Raw genomic sequence first — 25,895 nt, forward strand, 5'->3', positions numbered from 1 at the left:
GGCACAACACTTGAGTCTCAAAACAAGAGTGAATACTTATGGTGACAAGGTGAAATCTGCATATTTTGGGAGGAACTACCACACTACCAACAACACCAAAATTCCCCAGTCTGGGATCAATAAAGTATACCTGATTCTGATTCTAAACATGTTTAGCTATCCTTATAAGTTATACCTCGTAAAGATGACGAATAAAGCCAACAATGTATGACACAACACCAACTGATATTAAAAGGGAGAAATAATAATTCAAATGTAATTGTTTTTACTTTTATGCTAAGTTTATTTTGATTGTTCTGCAGCCCAAGAATTTTTTTCTTCTTCTAATTGAGGGACTTTTAAAACACATTTGTCTTTCCTCCTAGATCAGACAATAACAAATAGAATAATTTTATTTAGAACTTAACTTTGTAATGTAGTTCTTCAGTCTGTGATCAAATCTTCTGCTGTATGAGCTGTTGATGAAAATATGTACTGAATTGTGGCCAGCAACATCAGTCGACAACCTATCAGGCTACACAACCAAAACCCAAATGAAGTCTAACCAATGCACAAAAACAAAATTCTCTTGTCGCCCAGCGCTGAGAAACAGCTGACATCAGCTGTCTCACCAGACCGCCTGCTGTTAGACAGCTTTCTCTCCACTGGAAGTAGATAAGAAGCTAAGTTGGCATAGATGACAAGGGAGAACGAGCAAACAAGAGGGAGTGTGTCGAGTGACGGATGTAAAAATGGGAGAAGAGAAGAAGAGAGGGTGGATAGAGGTGGGAGGCAAAGAAATGAGAGTTATGCTAATTTGGAAGGATGGGAAGATTAAAAAGAGCCATATCAGGTCGTGTCTCTTCCAAAGACGGGACCCTAATCCTCTTCATGTTCTTACTGCAGCTCTGCAGAACAAACTCTCTCACACAAATGCACATTACTGTGCAGAAAATGATGTGTGGTTAATGGTGTGGTGTACTTATATGACAGCTATGAAAATGTAGAAAGACACCTGGAGCTGGAGGAGAAAGGACTGTAAAGACACGCTTAAAATAAAGTGTGAACCATTTTAATTTTTGCTTTTTTATTTGCAACTGGGACAAACAAAGGCTGTCCTACATCTGTAATTATTTTCTGTGTTTTAAAAAACCTTCACTGCTGCTAGTAGGAATATTACTACCACATAAGTCCAGACTTTTATACAAAATAAAGATACTTTGTTTCTTTAAAAGGGAATTAGAAGTCAAAAGTACTCTGTGTACTGTGTTCTAGTACATGTTTTATATGTGTTTTAGCATCTTTGTAAAGGAGCAAGAGTAAGTGAATGCAGGGTTGTGAATCATAAGTAGAGCGAAGAAAAAAGCCCCCTTCTGAGCACTCAATAAAAGATGATGCTGCAAAATGGATACCAGCAAGAGCTCTGGAGACCAAAAGATATTCATGATTCAACAGTCAGTGTAATTATCATTATACATCATCAAGATTGTGCAACCAAATTACTGATATGGACATTTTATGCAACTCAAAAAAGAAATTCTGATCTGTCACAGCTCGAGAAATGTTTTCTTTTATTTTCCTTTTGTGATCATTTTCATTTGATAAAGAATGCATAACTTTCAGGGATAATGGATATGATCATATGTGCATCCATCTCTAATGCAATCACAGCTTAACAATAAAGCTTTATGCAATTTTTACTAAAATGATGACATTTGCATCATGCAACAAAGAAACACTGAACACAGATAAATTCTGTGTTACATAAATGAAAACTACCACAATCTGTTAGCCTAGTAAGCTTTATAAAATGCTTGGTTGTTTGCAGTATGTTATATATGCAGTACAACAGCGTGTGCATAAGGTCATATTGTCACTTAAAGCTCTATGCCTTTTAGAGACCATTTATCAGCTTTTTCATGCATTTTTAATAAGATCATATTGCTTTCATTTACCTACCTGCTTCACCACATCACAATATTATTTTAGCGCTGGAACACAGGGGCTGTCAAACTGTTCAAAGCTAGACATACTGCTATGAACAAACCTGTGCAGTGGTGTATAGGCCTCTGCTTCTGGGAGAATATTTTCATACAACAGAAGAAGAAAGATCTTCAGTTTTGGTAGCCATCATAGTACAATAAGTGGAATTGTAAAACAGATGAGTTCTCACATCTTCAAAGTTCTCTGTGCACAAGAGGCAGAAATACTTAGTACTTAATGGCATTGCTATGTTCCGAACTGTTTCTACTGTAAAATAAACTTTGGTGGAACATACTGCACATTGCACACAGACCATCAATGCAACAAACATTTTGCTTGATGAGAGAAATGATATAGTAATAAAAAGAAGTGGGTGAGTATGAGACCAGGCAGTGTTACGTGAAAGGATGATTATTGGTGAGGCAGGCAGGCGAGGAGCTGTCCTTGGTGCTGAATCAGCCACCCATGCTTGGCTGCTGGTGCTCTCTGTGGACTGTCTGGTCACCTACATATGTTTGTGATGTTTAACCTATATACATTCATTCTCTTCATTCTCTTCTGTATTAACTTCAGCAGGAACAAGGAGCTACTATGTACACACACACACACACACACACACAAACGAATATGAAGGAGTATATATATATATATATATATAAAGTCGGTTTATTTGTACTTTTCCAGCATTTTGAATTCTGCATTTAAAAATCTTGTTTAAGCAGAGACACAAAAGTACAACAAATTTTTGCATTGCTTTATATTGGATTAGTGGATTAGTCTGTCTAATACACTAATGTGGTAATATTTTTTTTGAGCAGTGAATAAAACGGGAGCTAAGGCAAATCATTTAGTTTTTTAATCAGCAATAATGAGGCTCTTTTCATCAACTCGACATGTGTTTTTTTTACTAAAATCTTTAAAGTCAAATTAGGCTTTATCTGCAGAAAATACTTTCTAAACTATAAATTAAGCACCAATTAAGAATAATAATTACACATAAGTGACAACGACGAGAGTAATTCATATAAAGGTGCAAACATTCTTAAGACAACGTTAAATGGTCAACTTTTATAAATACATCAACAAAGAGGTTTTTTACGTGAATTTATTATTACACATTAAAAGAAAGGGGAAAAAAGAGATGTGGAAATAAAAAAAAGAAAAGAAAAGAAAAAAGACATTACCAAATGTCTCATCTTAATCTTGTTACTCTAAGCGTCGTCATCCCTCAGCCAATCACGTTCAACTCTACGGTTCCTTTTGTCGTATTTCTGCTTTTCTCGACCAATCATTACCAGCGGAGCGGTTTGTCACGGCGAAATCAAAGTTGTTGTAAGAGCGCGTGAGTGTGCGCAAAGGGTGAGAAACTGACCGGCGGACGAGAGGCGCGAGGCGGACGGGAGAAAAACGCGAAGTCTTTACCGGATATTTTCCTTCACAAAACAGCTTTCATCGGTTTTATTTGCACCAACTCAGAGTCCTGAACCTGAAGAGGAAGAATCTGCTTTTTCACCGAATTTATTGGTGTAGCTACTTAACGCACATTCCCGATGGATGCTGCCGGTTAAAGATGAGTTTGCTGTCTTAACTGCCCATCGTTCTTTTCAGGCCAGACTGTAGTGATGCTTAAACTCCACTGTGAATAGTTTTCTCGTTTCTCTGTTGCCGTGGACTTTAGTTTTGCTGTTGAAAGAGTATTTCTGAGTCGAGATGACGGAAATCAGCGAAAAGGAGAACGAGCCTCAAAACCGAGACTTTAACCGACAGGCTACCGTACCCAGTCAGCCAGAATCAAAGGTAACAACACACCTGTGTAAATATTAGAGTGTTTAAAGACGTTTAAACCGGTATTTTAATAATTGAAACCAAAAGGGTGAGCTCTGAAGCCCGCGTTGTTGCTTAAGTCAAATTATTCTCTCTGTTTCTTCTTTGTTGTCTGGTATATTCCTTGGGTCTCTCCGTAAATTCACCTTCAGCTTTTACTCACATTGGAAATAGTGACTAAGCATGTGCCTTATGGAGCTAATTCTGTGAAGGTTGCGGTCTTGCATAACAACTGTAAGCCGCCTTAATTGTCGTACCTAGCTTGACCTCAGAGTTAGAGTGCAGATTACACCAGACTGTATTTGCTGTCTGTGGCATATGTGGTGGATCAACAAAATATCAGAAACACTGAGTAAGGAAAGGCTATTTCCCTGTAGAGCATGGTGAAACGCAGTCATTATCTCTTCTTGACGTTTGCAATTAATCATTTGTGGTGAAGAAAGATGCGGAGGAGTCCTGTTGTCTCATTTAGATCATAAAGAGGTATTAAGACCTTTCGCAAAAATTAGCTGCAAGGCTCTTAATAAACCCAGCATTTTCCATTTAGGAAGCCAAGTTCAAATCTCTCTCTGTCTGACAGCCTCAAGTCTTTTCAACTTTTCTAATTAAATTCATATCGTCATGGCACAGAAAACAATCTGTTTGGGGTGAACAGCATACTCTTAATCAAATTGTATAACATGTTTGATTCAAAAGAATCAAAGTGCCAGCTGTCAAAGCACTCTCAGTTTGGGGAATCAGAAACAAATCCTAAGGGGCAAGTCAAGCTACTCAGTAGAGGGCCATGAATAGTTATATGACGGTTTCTTAAAGCTGCTTGATAAAACGTTGGTTTTGGTGCAGGACAGCATTCTTAGAGTTTCCTTCTGATTTTTTCCTGCTTTAGTTTTGACCAGTTTCTCTTTCAAAGTTCCAACTTAAGAGAAATAAAACACAGTGAGCATAATCAGTAATGAGCACAAAAGTAAAAGAAGATTTTTAACTTTATTAAGATGGAACATAAAAAAAGCAAAACAGGACACACATGGAAATGTTTTATTATGTTATATTGGGGTTTAGAGTTGCACATTCCAGCACTGTTTTAATTTGATTTGAATTATAATAAACCAGTAAATACAGTTTTCTTAAATCTCTTTAGGGATCCTTGAGTTGTTGGATCTCAGAGTAGCTCCCTGATGCTTGATGCAATCCACAGCTGTACAACCTCAGTGCATTCCTTGTTTTGTTACACTACAACTGGTTCGTTTTTCTACATATAAAGTGGAAATGAACTTCCAGTTGAATCCGTTTCCACTTACAGACTTGACCTATCACATTTATTCTTCAACACTTTCAATTGAGTTCTAACAACAGCCTTAATTGCAGCAGATATCCCAGCAACAAATCACATTATGGTTGTCTTTTGTTTGTGGTCAACACAGAGATCCGGAATAAGCCTGGCAGAACAGGCTTATTGTTGTTTCTATTTGACTACAGACAGCACAATGGATGGTGGGCAGTGAGGTGCTACGTGAATTTATGAGCCAATCAACTAGCAGATGTTTGGTGTGTCTAGCTAGGGGCTGGGTCATAATTCATCCAAATGGTCATCCACACAAAATAGAACTGGGAGGAGTCAATTCTTCAAGCTGCATCAGCCATGAAGCGCTGAAGAATTAAAAAGAGAGGGGAGAGAAATATTGAATATACATTACTTCTGGGGTCTTTTTAGGAGCAGTTTGCTTGAATGTATTTTTGGAGGTTCTCTTGATTCTTTATGTCACTCCCAAACTACTAAAATCATTCTAATATTTTATAACAATCTCTACATTCTGCTTTCCCTCATCTGTATTTTTCTTTTTGACTGCCCCTCACTGCCTCACTCTAGTCTTTCATCACTTCAGCAGCTCTTCTCATGTCTCACTCCTCTCCCTCTCTGTCTCTCCAGTGTCCCTTCACTCTCAGAGTATTTGTCACAGTGCTAAGTGGGCACACTAGCTTTCTGGAGTGCTTCTAATAGAGACAGTTATAGGGATTGAATAGTTATTCCACCTCCACCACCTACGGGCAAGGTGATGGCTCCAAAAATATTATTATTCCTCTATAATCACTTGTACCACATGTCAGTCAAGTAGTTTGCATTTAGGAACACATTCATTTTAGTTTGGTTGCCAAGAGTTACAAGAGATCTTAAAGACTCAGCATGCTTTATGTAAACTACAGTTAGCAGCCAGTTAGCATAGTCAGACATAAAAACTGTAAGAAAGGTCAAATGTTGGTGCTCAACAATTAGTATTTTAAGACCTGGAGTATGCCCCTCAGCAAAAATAAAATGAGACACAGAGTCATTTTATTGGCAATCAGCTTGTTATTTCCAACTCTAAGTGTAAGCAGGCTTACAATAATTACTGTCTAGCTGCATGCATCAAGTTAACATCCATCCATTTTCTATACCTTTTTATTCCAATGTGGGGAGCCTATCCCAGCTGCTACTAGGTGAGAGGAAGGGAAATGTCAGCAGTCCATCACAGGGCCAACACAGAGAAACAAACAATGAGTAAACCTGTCTCCAATTATAGCTGTGTTTTCCATAAATATCTGTTTTACAGGTGTATTTATAGACTTTTAATAGGTAAGGATGTAACCACTGTGATGACATCCACTGGTGATATGTTGTCTTGAGAACTCCAGTTCAACATTGGGCTGTTGCAGTCTTGTCTTTGTGGTCCCTTTTCAACTTGACAATCAGGACATTGATCAAAGTGGGTGAACCAACTAATGACTGAGTGGAAACCTTTATTGACTCATAAGGCCCTTTCATAGTGAACACTGAATTCTGAAACCTGTTATTTTCAATGGCTTTTGTGAATTCCCTGAATTTAACCCCACATGACCACTTTCTGAGTGAGCAGCAGTTTTACTGTTCATAGTGATGCCGAATGGTGCATCAGATTTCAGTTATTCCCAAAGGCCGAGCTACTGTTAGTGCCTGTTTTTGAAGCCATGAGGGGTGTTATGCCGGAAGGTGCTTGTGCATCTCAGTAATGTACCAGATAAAGACTTTTGTTTTAACTCAAAAGTAGACTTACTTGTAGTTTTTAAAAAACAAAAAAACTGTTGTTTGTAATTCAGGGATGTAATATAGCGCTGCTGTTGGGTGCAAACCTCCTATCTCCCAAAAAATGAAAGAAACTGTATGGTTTTGTAATAACTGGACATAATGTCATCAAACTTGGTATTGTGTTTTACATCATATATCTTTGGTTAAATATTTGTAAAACAACAGGCAGACATAAAGGGTGACCAATAGTACTGATTTATGAAGGAAAGCAAAAATCAGGAATTATGGACATAGGAGGTTTTTGCCCAACAGCTCCAATAAATTGCTGGTAACGGTCAAGAAAGCATCTTTCACTAATAGCGTTGCCATGGCAGATTGATGTTAGTTGTTAGTTGTTGATGATGATCTTAGTTTTTGTGTGGAATATCAAACAATTTAGCACTTAATAAATGAACATTGGAGTTGCTTTTACAGTCAAGCGATCTATTTCCCAGTTTTGCTATTTTATGCTAAATTAAGCTAAATTTTGTATTTGCCTTATTATAATAGTAATTTCTAAGATCAAATACTGCTCAGCAAGAGAGCGAATGAGAGTGTTTCCTAAAATGTCAAACAGTTAATTTAAACCCTACTTTGTTTTGGAATGGATGAAATGAGGGCTGTGAGAGCTGTATGCTACATAAAGTTTAATGAAGAGTGTGTAAATGGTGATAATGCAGAGTGGTAGTGTGCTGCAGTCTTCAGGGCCCTCTGTATATTTAGCAAACACAGACATTTTTTATGGGAGTGCAATAATGGCTTTGCCTACTGCCCAGATCTGCCCTTCACCTTCACTTCACATTTACTTCCTTATCAGCTTTTTTTCCTTTATATGCCCCCCACTTAGATTATGTATCTCCTTTCTCTTTCCTATTTACTCTGTCTGATGACCTTTTCCACCTGTTCCTTCCAGTCTTTCTCTTTATGCCTCTTCACTACAAACTCTCCATCTTTTCATACATGGTCACCTCCCTCCACAGATCTGGGACACTGGTGCTGGTTGAAGGGGTAAAGATGACTACGACTAGCAAGAGTTTCTGCCAGGAATAAGAGAATGAGAAACAAGTGATGGTGAATATAAGACCAAGAACCAGCTGGCTAAATTTAACTACAGTCTTAAATGTATGTTTTACGATTCCAATTTATCTGCAGCTCATTAAACCAGTAATTTTACAAAAGCCTGTAGTTGCCCATTGGAGAATAATGCTGATTTTCTTCATTTGCATTTTAACAGTGGTGGCATTTTACTGCATTCTACTGTCAGAGCGCAATTAAATTTCTTTTAAAGTGCAAATTCTACTACAGAGCTTCCCTGATGCATCCAAGGCTGCATCTGTAGCTTTCATATAATTACATAGTGTGGATGACATTTCTGAACAAAGCCTCCTCGTGTTTGATTCTTCTGTACTGCTATTTGTAGGAGGACACATCATTCAGTCACCTAATTTCTGCCAGAGCAGGATAGGTTTGTGTTATTGCTTCCCAGAATGATTGACTTGTCCTGCTGCTCTTTAACAAACGATAGTCTGCACAGAAACAGATGAAGAGTTTAGGGATAGGCCTGTCGCGATAAGCAATAAGTCAATTAATTGAACGATAAGAAAATAAGAGCACGATAAGTTTGCCGGCCGCGATAATTTTTATTAGTCCCCCCTTTACCATAGACTGTGTATGACAATAGGTTTCACTATGGAGTATTTCGACTAAACGCTCTGGTTTCTTGCGGAGTGATCTCTCTGGTGTCATACTTGACAGCAGCATGTTGCAGCACGAGCCAGTAAGCCGCATTTGTTTTGCAGGGCTGCCAACACGCAATGGCCGTGAGACTTGCGTATTTAAGTGGCTTCTCACGCTCTTGCGCTAAACCTCCGATTCTCATGCTGAAATATGTAAATAAGTCGAATGGAGAAATAATAGATGCAAGCACCTCCTCTTTTATCATTTCGCTGCTCCCCACATGTAAGCAGAACACACACATTCTAGCTTACGACGTCAGTACAAAGCCCCCACTTCCTGGTCTACCGTAATAACCCCTGTAATCCGCAGGCACATTACGCAAATAGAGTCAGCCTATATACTAGCGTATTTGACAAAATACACATTAAGAGCAATGCCGGCTAATCGAGAGGTTTGGGAGGATTCCCAGTGGGCCGCATTACTTTTGGGCCGGCGTCCCGGCGTATGTGAAAAGGCGCTTTTATTTATTTAGTTTATTGATCTTTGAAAATGTGTACTTGCATTATTATGGCATATGTCATTATATTAGTTGAGAATGGTCTCAAAATGACACATTAGCGCTTTGCGCAATATTATCGTTTATCCCGATAATTTCTGAGAAAATTTATCGTACAGCTAAATTTGTTATCGTGACAGGCCTATTTAGGGAGACAAATAAAAAGACGCAGATATTTGCAGCAAAAGCAGGGTGTCTCAGAAATAGAATATAATCAAGGCAGGGGACCAAAACTTTGCGTTTACTGTTTACAGTGTTATTTATGTGCTTATGCAGGGGTGCCCAAGTCCAGTCCTCGAGATCTACCATCCTGCAACTTTTATATGCAACCCTTCTCCAACACACCTAAATCAAATGTCATCTGCATGTCATTCAGCTCTGCAGAGGCCTGGTAACGAGCCAGTCATTTGATTCAGGTGTGTTGGAGAAGGGTTGCATCAAAAAGTTGCAGGACGGTAAAGATGATCTTGAGGACGGTCTTGGGCACCCCTGTGCTTATGCATTCAGTGTTGACCCAGTGTTGTCTGATGAAGTCACTGAGTTACTGTCCTTGATTGAGTTTAGAAATGCTGCTGATCCTGCAGAGTTCTGTGTGCAGTGTCAGGGTTAGAGTGGATTCAGTTGGGAATAAATATGGACATTATTTAGATCCCACCATAGCAGTAAATTACTTGCAATGAAATAACCGCTGAATATGAAAGACCTGCCTATGGGGGTTTTAATATGGACAAAACTGTTTTTCACTTCTCAAATGACTCATTTATATGCCAGTCGTTAATATGTTACATGTGTAACTGCACTAAAGTAAATGTAAAATATTCAAACTGAAGAATAGAGACTCTTTGAGGAACTTATAAATTAGATTTATGATGCATCTCAAGATTCCAGTTTTTTGTCAGTGTGTGTTGAAAGAAAGGAATTCTTTTAAAAGATGGACTGAAAGATCCATCTTGCTATAGGTAAAGTTAATTTACTATTATATGTGCACCAAAAAGCCATTGTGACTGTCACTGACTTCTAACTCCAAAAGCTCCTTATGTAGTTAAGCTCTTTTAACGGCTGGATTTGAAAATGAAAGCTGCTTTTGCAGCACACTTGGCAGACAGCTTGTGGGATGGAGGAGTCTGCTAGCATGCAGATCACAAAGAAACAGCCCCTCAAACAACAGTGTGGCATTTTAGAGCCACACACAGAGGTGTGAATACCACAAAAAGATGAGAATGACAGAACATACAGTGGTCCATGCCTTTTACTGTCACCTAAGATAGTGACATTTAGTATAATGCTAATGCTGCCTTTACCATCTTAGTAGCAAGGAGAAAAAAATACTAATTTTTTTTACCAAATTTCCACCAAATCTATATGTTCCATTAAGTTGGTAAGTAATACTGTGAAAGTCAAATAAGTCATGCCTATACATCTCAAATGAACCCTTGAAGCAGCTTTTTTTCCTATTTTGCCTATTTTCTTCATCAGTCACCCAAACTAAGTTTTACTGCCTTAAAAAATAGTGTTTTCCTTTGTTTTTGCCTTATAACTCTATCATTTATCATCAGCTTGACAATATGATTGTGCTGGTAATTGTAAATTACTTCAATATCCATCTTTAGAGACAGATGTGTTGGCAGATGAAGATCAAATAACAGAAGAGGGCAGAAAAATGGAGACATCTGTGGGCAGTGATTAGAGACAGAGACCCAGAGTCAGACTGAACAAAGGGAAATAAAATGAGGAACTCATTATGATAATTTAATGTAAGTTGGAATGTTGGTTTTAATAATAGGCATTGGACAACACAAACTACACAAACAATTTTACCTCTTGTGGTGCTATTTAGGGGGACAGAAAGAGACTTTCATGTACAAATAAGCACACTACAGGCATTTGATAATTGATGTAGGACAAGCTGACATTTTCTGCAGTGAAAAAAACATTTGCACTGGTTCAGGAAGTTGTCAGTCTTTATAAGTCTTGTGAGCCCCAGCAGTACATCTTGTTCAGTCAGCAAAAACTTTCCAATCACATGAAAGGTTGATTTAGTTCACTTCTACCCAACGACTCTATTAAGTGCAGCTAGAGATTTACCTAATTGAGTCACCTTTAATTCGAAGCATGTCGCTGTTAGAAGAATGATACACTTAACCAGGCTCAACTGTGTTCAGCAAGAGTTTGAGATTTAATGCAACAAGAGATGCCCTAAGACATAGCTGGCAATGAGGAGTAAATTGCTTAATTGTATCCTAACTGCAGACATGCATGCAAAATAAACACTTTTCCACAAACACGAGAATGTCTCTTTAAAAAGTGTATTAGGATAAGCTGTAATTTAATCTGTTTAGTTAAACTGTAATAAATTAAACATCTAATTACACATGGGAATAAAATGCTTAATGCATTATAATTTATATAGATATTGTAAAAGTTAGAGCCATGTATTTTTATTCATAATGTCACTCATTTGAATGTGCTTGATATGCACAATATAATGAACACAGTGGGGTACAAAGAATACCAAGCATATATATATATATATATATATATATATAGATAATATATTATTTGTGTGAAATTTAGCATTAATGGACGTCGCCTCCTGGAGAATGAGGGTGTTTTAACATGCACTCTTTTCTGGTGAGAGGGTTCCATACCTGCACTTTTCGTATAATCGTTTTTTAAAACTTGCGATAGCCCAGCTGCGTTTAGCACCAACATGTCTGCTCTAGTGGTTCTCTGGTCGCCTCTGCTTGCAACTGCTGTCGGTGATCAGCTGATCGGCTTTTTTCTCATTGCGTTTGTTTATCGTTCAGCTCAGAAGGAGGAAACTAGCGGTTCATGATTCACATATTTACTCCAAAGTGTTGTTTTTGGCAGGACCTTCTCTAACACAGTGGCTGATGAAAGGATGTAGCTGTAGAAAGGATTTATATTTCAGCCATGCAGGGGTGGGTCTAGAAAAGTTCTGATGGGTGCCAGGCAGGAGCACTTACCAGGAAAAAAGTATAAAAAAGTGAAGAAAAACATGTAAAACAAACAGCCAATGATCCATTTTAACAGGTGTTTGCTTTGTAGAGATGATTTATAACGACATATAGAAGTACATTACATGCTGCATTTACTGACCCTTGGACATCTGATGTGTAACCAAGAGATGTCCTTCCTCACACAACCATCTGCATTTATCCGGGCTTGGGACCGGCCCTCAGAGAACACTGGTTTGCGTCCCCCTTGGGGCCGCAGATGCCGGGGATTGCTCCCCAGAGCTCAAACATGCAAAGCATGTGCTTTGTTACTGTCATCAAATATGTTTTCCATTGTCTTTTCATTTAGTACATATCTATAAACATGTATCCCCACCGAGCTCAAAGAACCATAAATTACTTCTACAGATGTCTTCCATAGAATTGCTTACATACAAGGAATAAATTACTTTTATGGTTTAAGTGGTCTTTCATACATAACCTTATCCTTTATCACCTCGCTTCTCAAGAGATGCTTCACTGCCTGACCTCAAAGTTGTAAAAAGTACTTATATGAAAAACACTGGAGTAGCAGCCTCACTTCAGTGGCAGCAGGAAGACTTTTTGCCTTTCACAGGAATTATATTGGTACACCCACACTGCTCCTATTAATTATTAATTCATCCAAGGAGCATTTCCCACAACAGCCTATTTATAGATACGCTCACCAAACGTCTCCAACAAGGCTGAGATAGGTTGATAGTGATGATGTGGTATTTTTATCTCCTCTATTACTATGCCTTTTTCCTACCACTTGAATGTGCTTTGCATATATTTTCTTTAATTTATTAACTATCAACCTGCTTTTCCTTTATTCTTTGCTTCATCATCTTCCTTTTAAACACAATAGCCTTCATTTATCAAATGAACGCACAACAGAAATCTGTGCGCACAACCATTTCCACGCAAGGGTTGGCATTTATTAAATTGGACATGAGTGTATGATATGATCAAGTGTCAGGACAGGTCTGAGATTGTGTACACCAGTTTGAGTCAGTGTGGATTTGTGGTGCAGACCCTGAAAATAATTATTAAACAAACCTCAAACCATCAAAGCATAAGAAACCATATATTTAGTACTAAGAATAAACCATTTGCAAAAAGCATATAGAATGTATTGTCAAATAGAATAAAATAGCTTAATGATAACGCTGAGAGTGCACACCGACACACTCAAAAATGATTTGGGAAAATAATAAACAGCCTCAGCCACATGACAATTATAAGAGTTCAAATTTAATGAATAGGCCCATAAATCATTATACACTACAATTTGAAATAATGATAAATATAAACAAAGGTCTGTGTTTGTGAAGAAACTCATACCTATATGCACCCTCGGAGCATCTCATTATCCTGCTGGCATATCCTGCCACAAAGCAGGAGTGCAGGTTCAACAGTGCGCACATACGCACTCATGTCATGGTGGAGCATTGTTTCAGGTTTCTGAAGGGCAGGTGGATGTGTCTCAAACCAGCGGGGGTACCCTGCTGTACTCTCTGGAGAAAGTTTGCAAAATAATTCTGACCTGTGCAGTCCTGCACAAACATTGTTTTGGCTAATGGAGCCTTTTGATGCCCTAGCGCAGCCAGAGGCTATAAAAAGTGGTTTCATATGACGTGCTGTCATTCATTCAGTGTAATAGGTCTCCAGTTGAGTGATCCATAAATAGACTTGAAAATTAAATGACAAAAAGAAATATAGAGATATGCGTTTTTTAGAATTCAGCTTTTGATTTCTGTTGTTTTCAGGAGAGGTTGTTAGAGGATAAAATAAGACACTCTCAACAAAGATGTAAAACCAGCACAAAATCTGTCACAATGCTCAGCATATGAAGTTGAGGCCACAAAGCCTTGGAAATGATTAAGATAGTGCATGTGCAGTGTGATGCCTGAAGCTCCAAGCCTAAGGCATCTACTCTATAAATATATTTATGCTCTAATATTGCTTGAACTACACACTAATGATAAATTAATAGAGGTTAAACACTGATATTTTTTGTGCTCTTCAGTAAACATGCCGATCTTTGAAAAGGAACAGGTTAATCCCTGTTTATATGATCAGTGTCTCTCTCCAAAGGACAATAAAAACAAAGTGAGTCCACTGAGCTTTTATTGGTGATTCTTTTCAGCAGCTGTGGTGTAGTTGATGCAAATTGCACTTCTCAGTTAGACCAGTATTGTACACATTATGCAGATATACAAGAAACACTGCAGTCCACTTTGAGGGCACTTTTCAGACTTTGCAGCAGATCAGTGCCAACAGTTCTAGTGATATCTTTTCCTTGTTTTACTCCAAAGTCATTGCAGTTTGGCAACATGAATTATTTTACAATATGTTATCCTGTAATTGCATAAAAGCAGGTAACAAATTACTTTTTCCACACAGTCTTCATTTAATTACAGTGCCTATGGTACAAGTGTCCTTGTATCATAGTGATTTGGGAACATTACTAAATCAAGGGTACATCCAATCCAATCCCATCCACTTTATTTATAAAGCCCATATCAAAAACATGTCTCAAGTGCTGCACATCAAAAATCAGCAATATTGATGAATAAAATAAAAACCAAGTGCTTCTCTCTTTAGCTCCACCAGCTCTTATTAAAATAATAAAAACAAGTGAAAAGATAAAATATATAAAAAGACACAGAGGACCACACAAGAATTACAATGAGTCTTTAGACGAGACTTAAAGCACTCCACTGTGGGGGCAGATCGGACATGGAGGGATAGAGCGTTCCAGAGCCTGGGACCGACTACAGAGAAGGCCCCGCTCCCTCTAGTTTTAAGTCTTGTCTTAGACACCATGAGCTGGGACTGGCCCACGGACCACAAACCACACTGGAGTGTAAAATTAGAGGCAGTCGGTAATGTCCATTTAAAGCTTTAAATACAAACAATAAGATCCTAAAATCAATCCTAAAACTTACAGGCAGCCAGTGCAAAGAAGCTAAAATATTTTTGCATTTCCTCGACCCAATTAAAAGTCGTGCTGCTGAGTTCTGGACTAACTGCAAACAGGAAAGTGTGCTATTACGGATGCCTGAGTGAAGAGTGTTACAGTAGTTCAGGCGAGAAGAAATAAAAGTGTGCACAACCTTTTCAAAAAGATTAAAAGATAAAAAAGATTTCACTTTTAATAAAAGATGAACGTGATAAAAACTCAGTTTTTAAACGGCATTGACCTGTTTGTCTAGTATAATATTGCCATCCATGGTGACCTCCAGACTGATGACTTTGGGACACACATAATTTTGGAGGGGTCCTAAGTCAAAGAGGGCATTTCCAAACAGCTTGAACTCAGTCTTTCCCTCGTTGAGTTTTAAAGAATTTGGGGCTAACCAAGCTTTGACGTCACTAAGGAAGTCGAGTAGGGGTGTCAGGGCAATGGCTGTTTTGGCGATAGGCTTGTATATTTGGCAGTCATCACCACAGAAATGATAAGACATCCCATGACTGGGAGGAGGAACAGTGTAAAAAGAATTGGCCCAAGGATAGAACCCTGGGGGACTCCACAGTGCAGAGGAACAGAAGATGAGGTGGAGGCATCTTTGTTCATTTTGAATTTGCACTTCACACCCTAAATGCACCTCATCTTTTCCCCTATGTGGGTTGCTGATGTCTGTGCTGGCCTTAAAATATGCTTGTTGCAAAGCAGCATGCAGAGCTCTAGGATAATGTGCCGTTAGGGAATGTTGGCACCTATGCAGCTCCATTGCAAGGCCCTTCGCATTCAGGGAAGCCATGTCCAGTATGTTATAAAATACTGCAATTGGCCATGTCCTGGTTCCGGCTTGGGTGGAGTACTGCCTCAGCATCTGGTCCAGCATGCCAACTCATACTTTTGTCTTGTTATAATAGCCGTTGTCTTGAAATTGATGTGGATCTCCACCAATGTGTGCATGGTGCTGAGGATCCACACATTCTTCCTCTCCTTCCCCTGGTAGATTGTGAGCGTTGCCCTGTCGCTCTGTATTAGTCTGATGTCATGCAGACCAGCTTTCAGGTGTGCAGAGGGAGGCAGGAAGCGCTTGTTTTTATTGATGGTCCCCACCAGGCTGGTGTTTCAGCAGGAGTTTGTTAGCAAGGAGGAGAGAAGTAAAAAAGTTGTTTGCTGATATTTCTCCCTCTCCCCATAAATGGCTCCATCAGTTTGTGCACAACGTTCTCTACTAGTCACCAAAGTTTCCTTGTTCTGCGATCCATCATTAGCTCCTCACTCTTAGTTGATGATTTGTTGCTGGGTAAAAATGACGGGTCATCGCTCTCCCCCAACGATTCCTCCTCCCCCCCCGTCAGATTCCGCCTCACCCACATTCACTGTTACCTCTCCTCCCTCCCTAGTTGACATTGAAATTTGCTTGCTTACACTTTTATTTCTGGTCTTATGTCATTTGTTTTTTTTACTGATTTTTTATTGTTTTATTGTTCAGCACTTTGGCCAACTAGGGTTGCAGTAAATGTGCTGTGGACCATTCTCACTGACGTCACACTGTCTGCCACGCTGGGTGTCAAAAAGCTAGCTGGAACCTCGCTCCCGCTATAGTGACTATAAACTGTTTCTTATCAGGGATGGCGCTAGCAGACTTAACACTTTCCAAAACAGTTCAACACTTATGTGGTCAGGTCGGACAGCGATATTTTTAAAAAAAACGTGTGCTTGTTGGTGCTCAAAATCCGTATGATTTTCCAAATTCCTGGTTAAAAAAACTCCAGAAATATTGCAACCCGATTTACCATACCTTGACATACTACCTAGGCCAGAGGACTGTAACCTGGAGGACTGTCCTGAGAGCCACTTGGCCACTTGGCTCTCAGGACAGTCCTGACACAATGGCTTACACAATGGCTCTTAATACTGTACATGTCTAAAAATACTAAAGAACTAACTAATGTTTTTAAATATAGATATAATAACAAATGCAGGTTTCTAGCAATTTTTGTCAGTTTTTTTCTTTGAATTGTTGCATTAAATTTCCACAACATAATGACACTAAAAGTACCAATGATATTTAATCATTTAATAATTTAATATTTAATAATATAATCTATGTTTCTTGTTTCTTAGGTTGGAACTATGGGCTTCTTTTTGTTAAAATATTTTTACATCATTGTCCACAAATATCTACATCTCATAGAAGAAAGTCTGTCTGTTCTCTCTTGCAAATGTTTTATGTTTTTCCTTTATTTTAAGATATATATATAAAATATAGGTTCTTAAAAAATGACAACAAATTTCCTATAGCAGATATTTATCAAAAATTATAAGTTGTCTTCCCTCTGGGCTGAGGGAAGAAATGGCTCTTTGGAATGTAAAGGTTGCAGACCCCTGACCTAGGTAATCGACAGTCACTTTTCATAGAGGCAGAATTAAAAGCATACAAGTCAGATTAGAAGCTTATAAATATTTCATGACAGGATGGGTTTCAGACCTTCAGCTGTGGAAAGTGTATGTGGAAAGTATTTCCTCTAAATCTCAAAGCTGAGTATAAAAATGGCAGATGCAGATAAAGTTAATGCAATGTAAAAATTAGGCATTAGGAGTTACTGTTACTAACAATCGCTAAAAACATTTCTATTTTAAGTGTTTTATGGAGACCACAAAGGAAAATGTCCAAATTTTCATTAACACTTTAAACTGCCATCACCGTGGTGATCCGCGGTGGAGGTTGAATTTGTCAATATCCAACTAGTTTTATCGTGATCGCATTTACACTGTGAGAAACTTGAGAAAGTTTTGTTCATTTGCTGCTTCACATAAAACATGACTTAGGCATAAACTTATTATTTAACTGTCCTCCCAGTTACACATGAACAACGTTTCTGTATTTCTTGTTGAATGAACAAGAATATCTGTTCAAGAATTAAACAAATGAACAATTTAAAAAACTTTAATGTAATTTGTACTTTTCTCTTTTTTGCTTGCTGTCGTCTTTCAAACTTATCCTGATCATCGTTGTGCCTTCTTTTCTCAAGAGTGCAGACAAACACAAAGATGGATGGGACATAGGCTAGGGATCACGGGTTGTTGTACTTTTACCTAAGGGAAAACAAATAATAACAATAATAATAAAAAACATTCTTAAATATTTTTCAGCTCAAGCATGAAATTGAGACCTTGACATTAGCCTGGGGTTGTTTATTGATGCACAGTAGTGATGGGCCTTTTAGGTGATTTTTTTTTAAGTCGACTAGTCAGGCCTTACAAAATCAGTTAGTAGCGATATCATCATAATGTAATCAATAATTACATTTACAACCTCCAAAGGAAAAATTGTTTAAAAAACTAATAATAATAAAAAGAATAATAATAATTTGTTTTATTTTGAACATTCTGTGGGCTTCAGAAGGTAGATGAGAAAGTGGGTCGAGGAGATGTCGAGATTGAACCTGGGCTGGCTGCGTTTATATAGTGACTGCTATGCTAGGTGAACGAAACACCACACCCATAGAAGCGTTCAGCTCCAACAGAATCCACTTATTTTCCTCATCTTTCTGTCTGCTCTGTTTGCTCCTGAAGCACAACATTTCTGTGACAGTTGAGTAACCGTGCTGCTCTGAGCTGTTGCCTCCAATATCTGTGAAAACTCAGACAAAAACTGCTGTTAAATTTTCCTGCGTCTTTCTACAAACCAAGGTCAGGCGGCAGAGGTGAGGTGATCACTCCTGAGTGAAGCAGCAGTTAGCTTCACAGTGAACTCCCTTCACTTTACCACAGCAGTGGTGAGGCAGACACAGGACTCTGCTGTAACTAGAGGAGCTGTGTGGTGTTTATTGCTAAAGCTTGTAACAAAACATTAACCGCTAAACAGTTTCTCACAACTAACTTTCTCTGCTCTGATGTCTCCCGCCTCCTCCTGCTACCAGCCATGCAGAGAAATTTAGAAGCACAATTAAAGAAAAAAAACTCAGAGGAATAACATAACATCTCTTATATTGAGCAGGGGGAGCAGAAGGGGAACAGACAGCAAGATAAACCAAAGCTAACTGCTGAGTTAATAACATTTAGTAACATTAAGAATAAAATTACCTGGACAACTTACATAAGATGTATTGTACAGAGATTTAGCACTGTAAGATGAGCTAAAATAATTGCATATACAGCAACACTGCAAAATAAGTGTGTAACACAATTCACTTAGTGAAAACACCTATAACCTACCTCTTGTATAAAATGTCTGAGGATACAGTAGCTGTTAAATTTCAGTTATTTAGAGTTGAAACAGCAAAAGCGATTTTGTTTTGTTAAAAGGTTTGACCTGTTAGGATATTACTTGAAACTGACAGTAAAATTTAAATTTTTGTTGATGTGAAAAACAACTCCTTTTTAGTGTTTGATATGCAGCTTTTGACGGATGTTGATATCTGGGTAAATTAATGTTGTACAAGCAGTTTTTATCTTTTCTTGTCAACACATAAGGAAGATCTTCCTTTTGTTTAGATGAGGTTGGATTCATGTCAATATTTTTTAGGCCATATAATGTATTTTACCTTTTGAGCAATGAATTGGATTGGATGTGGATAGAATATATTTTATAGGTAAAAAGGTTTTATTACATCATATATATGTGGTTTTCATTTAATGCTTTCATCCATGCAGGTTCATGCAGATTTGATGAAAACTTAGTAGACACTGCAAGTTTATTCAATCACACAAAACCACTTTTACACAGTTATAACAGTCATTTCAAATCACTCTTTCTGTTTCTTTAATCTTTTTAAAAGCTCAGGGAGATATATTAAGCCATTGATTATTAGACGTGCGTTGTCTAGTTTGTGCCTGAATAAGTTGTTTCTCTTCCTTTGGATCTAGAGAAAAGGCTGGCTGTCACCACTGAGAAGATTAACAAAGTCAGACAAGTTAAAAATCTAATAGAGAGGGACATCCATTATTGAATGGGCCACCAGTCGAGCCAAGAAAAGGCCATTAAGGAAAGCATGAACTCAGCTCCCTGTAGAAAAAACATTTACGAGAGAAACTCACTAATGGGTCAACAAAGAGGACTCTTTCATCACTCTTCCTAATTGGCATCTATGAATCTGCAGCTACAGAAGAGGAGCTCAATGCCTTTGCTTGTGTTCGGTGAACCAGGTGCAGATGGGAAATGTGGGGAATTTTTAAGCTTAAAAATGCTATGAACATTATGGTAATGCTGTCACCACATGAACAGACATCAAAACAGTGACATAAAATATATTTTGTGTCATCAAAAATTTTGTTGTAGGTTAGGTTGCCGTTTCTTTGTTCTTTGTAGAATGTCTCACCTTTGGCTAAATTACTACACACAGAAAAATATGAAACAGAGAGCATGACTCCAGTAATAAATAAAACTGTTCAACAGACTCAAGCTATCAAAATGGTGTCCTCAGTCCAGTTACAGTCACAGACAACTAATGAGCTCTGTGCAAATTGAGTGCTGCTCCTCAGTCTCAGAGACCTATCAAGTCCTTGCCCTCATTCCCCAGGCCATTCCCTTGATGTATGACTCCACTGCAGTTATTATTTCCATATATTGGGTCCCATCACTCCTAAGTCCCAGTAATTGTTTGTCATTATCAATTCCACTTTATTGTGGCCAAGAGCAGTGGGTGGCAAGCATGCAGGAAATGTAAAGAAGCAGAGTCAAAGATAAATGCAGACTTTGCTGTGCATCACTGAGTGCATTCGGTGTGAAGGTGTGGACCACTCAATAACACTAATCCAACGTGAATTTTAAGGGGTATTGACTTGTGTAGATTCACAAGAGGATGCAAATATGCCATCTAAGGGAAAGGGATGGAAAGCTGAAAACGGAAGATCAGAAGTTGGCCTGGCAGGGCAAGGACAGTCAAAGGGCAGAGCTAACAGACTGCTGTAAACTATTTTTTAAGCACAACATTAACTCTCCAGCTGAACACCTGTTTGTCACTTTAAAAGCTTTTATTACTGTATTATCCTAACCTTAAAGACTTTTTGCAGGCTCAATTCTCTTTGCTCCCCCTTATTAATATCATTATTCTCTAAGATACAGCTGTTCAAAAAGTTGTCGTAATCCACACTAATCAAAAGTTGCCTAAATATTTCCTGTTCTTGTTCCAGTTGCAGCGACTGAAACGCTCTTTGTCCCTCAAATCCGTCATACGCAGCAAGAGCGTGGACAACTTTTTCCAACGTAGCAATGGGGAATCGCGACCACCTTCAGCCCTTATCACCGCACCACCCCCTCCGCCCTCTCCTCCTCCCTTCTCAGAGACTCCCCTGGCCTATGAGCGCTCTCCCTCCTTATCTCCATCCATCAGTCCTAACCCATCATTGTCATCACATTCCCCTTCCATCAGTCCTTCACTGTCATTTACCTCCAAAAGTCAGCCAAAGTCTCAGGCCCAACCAGTACAGCCAACCAAGACCCACTGTTTCCAGGAGCATGTCTTCCGCAGGCCTACTAGCTGCCAGCGATGCAAACATATGATTCAAGGTAGGTCAGCTACCTTTATCGTTCCAGTTGAAGAAATAAATGCAATATAAATGTCAGATGGAAAACATCAAACCCTCAGATTTTACAATGGACTAAGTTGGAGCCATTATTATTTCTTCCCAAATCCACTGTTTGATTATACCATTCACAGTGGCCTTAACCTGTTGCAGATAGAAAAAACTTTAATAAGGAGTCAATATTAAAGTGTATTGTTTGATATCAATGCAGGAAACTCGAAGCAGGGTCTTCGCTGTAAAGCCTGTAAACTAGCGGCCCACCTTTGGTGCTCCTCTGAGCTCTCCCAGCAGGCTTGTAATGGCAAGGTAAGGACATTTCATATGAGACTGTACGCAGTGTTTAACTAGACATATCTGACTAAAATAATGCATTGATTTTGGATCTACAATCATTAAAAAAAAATTTCAGTTGTTCTTCATACAGTACTGGGACTATTATGCACTGTCCATGGTGCTGAACTGTGAATAACAAAAGTATACATCGCTTAGTTCTTCCTGTTTATCCCATTTTATTTTTTATGACTGTGAACTACTTAGCTTATTCTGAATCTGACATATTTATTTATTATCATTATTATTTTTTTGTAATTAGTTGGAAGGGAATCATGACACTCCTGTGAAGACAGCTTAGTAGGATAAAATTTTTAACTGCCCAGATTAGTCTTGTAGTCATTAATGGCATTAAGTTTAGCGTGCCTCAGTTGCTGCTAGCATCTCCCAGCACCCTGGCTTACTAATGCACTAAAAATGTTTTTCACATAATTAATACCATTTTATACATATTATAAATGTCTCCAAAATTAAATGTAAAAGGGACGTGCAAGTTCCCAGCAGAGAAGAAACTAACTGGGAATGCACTGTGTCAGCAGAATGAAACAGCATCTGGATGCTGTAATTTCTGTCTCAGTCATTTGGCACAGCATTTAATTCTGGCAATATACTTAACAATAAAACATCTGGCTTTATGAAGAGGATTAAGCTTTTTTCAAACCAGCAAAAACACGACAGTAAGGGCAATAATTGGAATCTGGATGGACCATGGCCTTGAATAGTATATTAAGAATGGACATGTATAAAAGGGTAGGAGTGATGTGAAATCATCTCTGTTTGATAAATATCTGGAAGAAATTAAGGATGACACTGATAAAGTTCAAGACATTCTGTCACTCAGCTTTTTTGCACTTTCTCCTGCACGTGTGGCTCTATTCACACAATGCCCTCCTTTCTTCCTCTCTCTTGTCTGGGTGCTGCATTTCTTCCCTCCCCTCTCAACACTTTTGGAAAATCAATATCTCCCTGTACCAGCTGGTCTGGCTAATTCAGTGTGAAATTCAGCGTGTTTGAGGCGGACACAATCCCTCGAGAATGTGACATGGCAGGCTCTCGCCAAGCCTTCGGCAGTGTCCTCTTCGATCACTGTGCACTCATCAAAGCATGGATTAGGCATTTTACTTAAATTGGGTGGAGTTTAATGGAGCCTTAGGAAGCATCTAAGGACATCTACCAAAGATTTTGCACACAAAAGATTGATTTGAAATGTCATTTAGACTGTAACCAAAGTAATTGCTCAGGTGCTGTTTTTGAATTATTGTGAAAATGTACATCTGGAATGAAATGCAGTGTGGAAACATCAAGTGTAGACATGGTGAAAAGTTGATTCTCTAAATGGAAATGCCACTCACATTCATGGCATGCCTTGAGGCCAGTCAAAGGCTTTTTGCTGCAGGGAGGGGAATGCAGACTGCCCATTAGCAGCAGATTCCTGGAGGAGTAGATTAACTCAGTGTGACTAATCTTGAATTTATTAGTGCAAGCACTGTACAGTATTTGTAGTAAGTCATTCAGCACACTGGAGGGTAACAAAGTATGTTTAGCCAAGCATTGTGCTTAACATACACTTAACAGGCATTTAAATTAATTTAAATTTAGTATTATATATAATATTCCAGTTTTAATAATGAATTCAATTTATATAGTGCTCTTCAAGGCACCCAAAGTGCTTTACATTAAATCCATAATTCATTAACTCCACATTCGTTCTTGGTAGTGGTAATCTACATGTGTAGCCACATGGGGCAGACTGACAAATGTGGCAGCCAATCCACACCAACAAGCTCTCCAACCACCACTAAACATTCATACACACTCATACTTCAGTAATGCCAACACTGGAGGCAACAAGAGTGAAGTGTCTTGCCCAATGACACAATGACAGATTGACTGGGGCAGCAGAATTCAACCTTCCAGTTGATGGACAGCCTGCTCAACCACTTGAGCTACAACAGCTTTTTACTATATATACTGTATATATTTTTATGACTTGAGTACCACTAGTCTCTGACAATCAAAATGAAGAAAAGTTGAACACTGAAATATAAATATTTTGATGACTGTGCCACCCTTTTTTTTTTTTAGTTATGATGCAGTCATGTTGATTTACATAATTTACATAACAATATTTCTACTAATATAGCAACAAGAGGTAGTCCAGCTGTTCATGAACAGAAATATCACAACATGAAACGGGATGAAAATAGATAAACAAAGCTGAAATTAGATGTCTCAACTTCCTGTTGGCAGAATGGAGCACATTCATCACAGCATCTGTGTCAAACACAGGCCTTTGTCATATTATTTCTAAGTTATGTACTGTAGCTAAACATATTTCTCTTGCTAAAAATAGATACACAGTCGGATATGATATCAAAGCTGTACAGTACGAGATGTGCACTGGTTAATCTTCAAATTGACAGACATAGACCTTTACAGTGGCTCGGACTCTGTGGATAAATGTTCTTGAAGGTAGATATGAAAATGCTTCAGCATTATTGTTGTGTCACAGTATCTGGGTACATTTTCACTAAAAATCTTGTTTAAATCGGTGCTTAGCTTATTATTTCCACCAATAATTCAGCAATTGATCATTTTAGGTGATCTAGCTGTCATACTTCAAGATAAAAAGAAAATATAACAAAGTTATTCATACTGTCTCTTTAGCATCAACAGTTTGCCTAAATATATCAGGCGATTCAAGGTTAACTCACCAGTGCCAGGTTGATATTTACTTTCAAAGGGTTGTAAAATAGTAAAGCAGAGCTTTGCTATTTATCATGACTACTATTTGAGCTTTGCTATTTATCATGACTACTATTTTTTCTATAGTCTAGAAACCAAAGAGCTCAGATAAAAAAAATAAGAAATGTCAACAGCAATCAATATTTTACCTTCATGGCCCTGACAAAACAGCTGGTGGACACAGAGCTAGCATCCCTTTGTGGCTATGACAAATACCCTCCAGTACAACATCAGGGAAATAAAAGCTAACTTTACAGACTTTATAATAACATTGTTGGAGAAAAATGGAGAGGTGCTTCTTTGTTCTGTTTATTTTCTTTTGACCTTGCAGTGTACATACTAAGGGATGCAGTTTATTATAATTAAACACATTCAGATTCAGATTCATTTTACTGTACATGTGCTACAACAAAAACATGTTTGACCTGTGAGGTGTGACTTTTTACATTTTCAGATTACCAAACAACTACCATGTCCCAGACTGGTTCATCACTCGTTTGTATCACCTGGTAATATCTTTCTGCAATGCAAATAGTGCAATATTGATTTGAATGTTGTCTCTTTTAATAGCTTCTACCTTGGAAAGTTTTCAGGGACTCAGGTTTCATTCTGTTTTACCACAGAACTGCTTTTCCTGGACGAAACAAGTGTTATGTTACCTGTACAATATTACATTTTTCATTTAGTCTTTTCTCCAGCTCAAGTAACACTGCTCCTTCCTCTGTTCTGCTGTTCTCTTCCGCTCTCTCTACATCTCTGTTCGATCTTTTCTCAAATGTCAGACAGGAGCTTTTAAGAGGAACTTCAGCTCTCCTCTGCTGACCACTGATCCACTGGGTGTAGTCACAGAGGCTCCTGCTGCCCAGGGTGAGTGATGGAAGTGCAAACTGATTTATCTCAGAAGTAAATTACTGAATTCTCAGGACTAATCACCATGTCTGACTTCATTACAAGATGCCTGACAGACCACTGCCTGTATGAGCATGTGTGAGTGTCAGCTATGAAACAGTACCTCTGTAAGCTGTTCTGTTTTATTTTTTTCTGGTTGTTTGTAGAGGCAGATAATGTCATTGTGGATCCTGTGTATGAGGCTCTGCGTTATGGGACATCACTGGCTCAGATGAGTCGCTCCAGCTTTGGCAGCGTCTCTGAATCACCGTGCCACGAGGTTAAAGACAATACACATCTAGTCCCATTCATTCTTCAAAATTATAGGTGACATTATTCAGA

General features: G+C 38.4%; 1 protein-coding gene across 1 annotated transcript in view; it reads left to right on the forward strand.

Moving 5' to 3' along the window:
• Positions 1-3,336: 3,336 nt before the first annotated feature.
• Positions 3,337-25,895, forward strand: part of LOC121631913 (SH3 and cysteine-rich domain-containing protein 2-like) — a 29,001-nt gene continuing 6,442 nt past the window's right edge. Inside the window, exons 1-5 of the mRNA XM_041972984.1 lie at positions 3,337-3,759; positions 21,198-21,573; positions 21,802-21,896; positions 25,448-25,532; positions 25,721-25,833. Of these exons, the coding sequence (XP_041828918.1) occupies positions 3,673-3,759; positions 21,198-21,573; positions 21,802-21,896; positions 25,448-25,532; positions 25,721-25,833 (756 nt within the window). The 5' untranslated portion in view covers positions 3,337-3,672. The remainder of the gene's footprint in view (positions 3,760-21,197; positions 21,574-21,801; positions 21,897-25,447; positions 25,533-25,720; positions 25,834-25,895) is intronic.

This window comes from Melanotaenia boesemani, chromosome 21 (assembly GCF_017639745.1).
Source record: "Melanotaenia boesemani isolate fMelBoe1 chromosome 21, fMelBoe1.pri, whole genome shotgun sequence".
NCBI classification, from domain to species: domain Eukaryota; kingdom Metazoa; phylum Chordata; class Actinopteri; order Atheriniformes; family Melanotaeniidae; genus Melanotaenia; species Melanotaenia boesemani.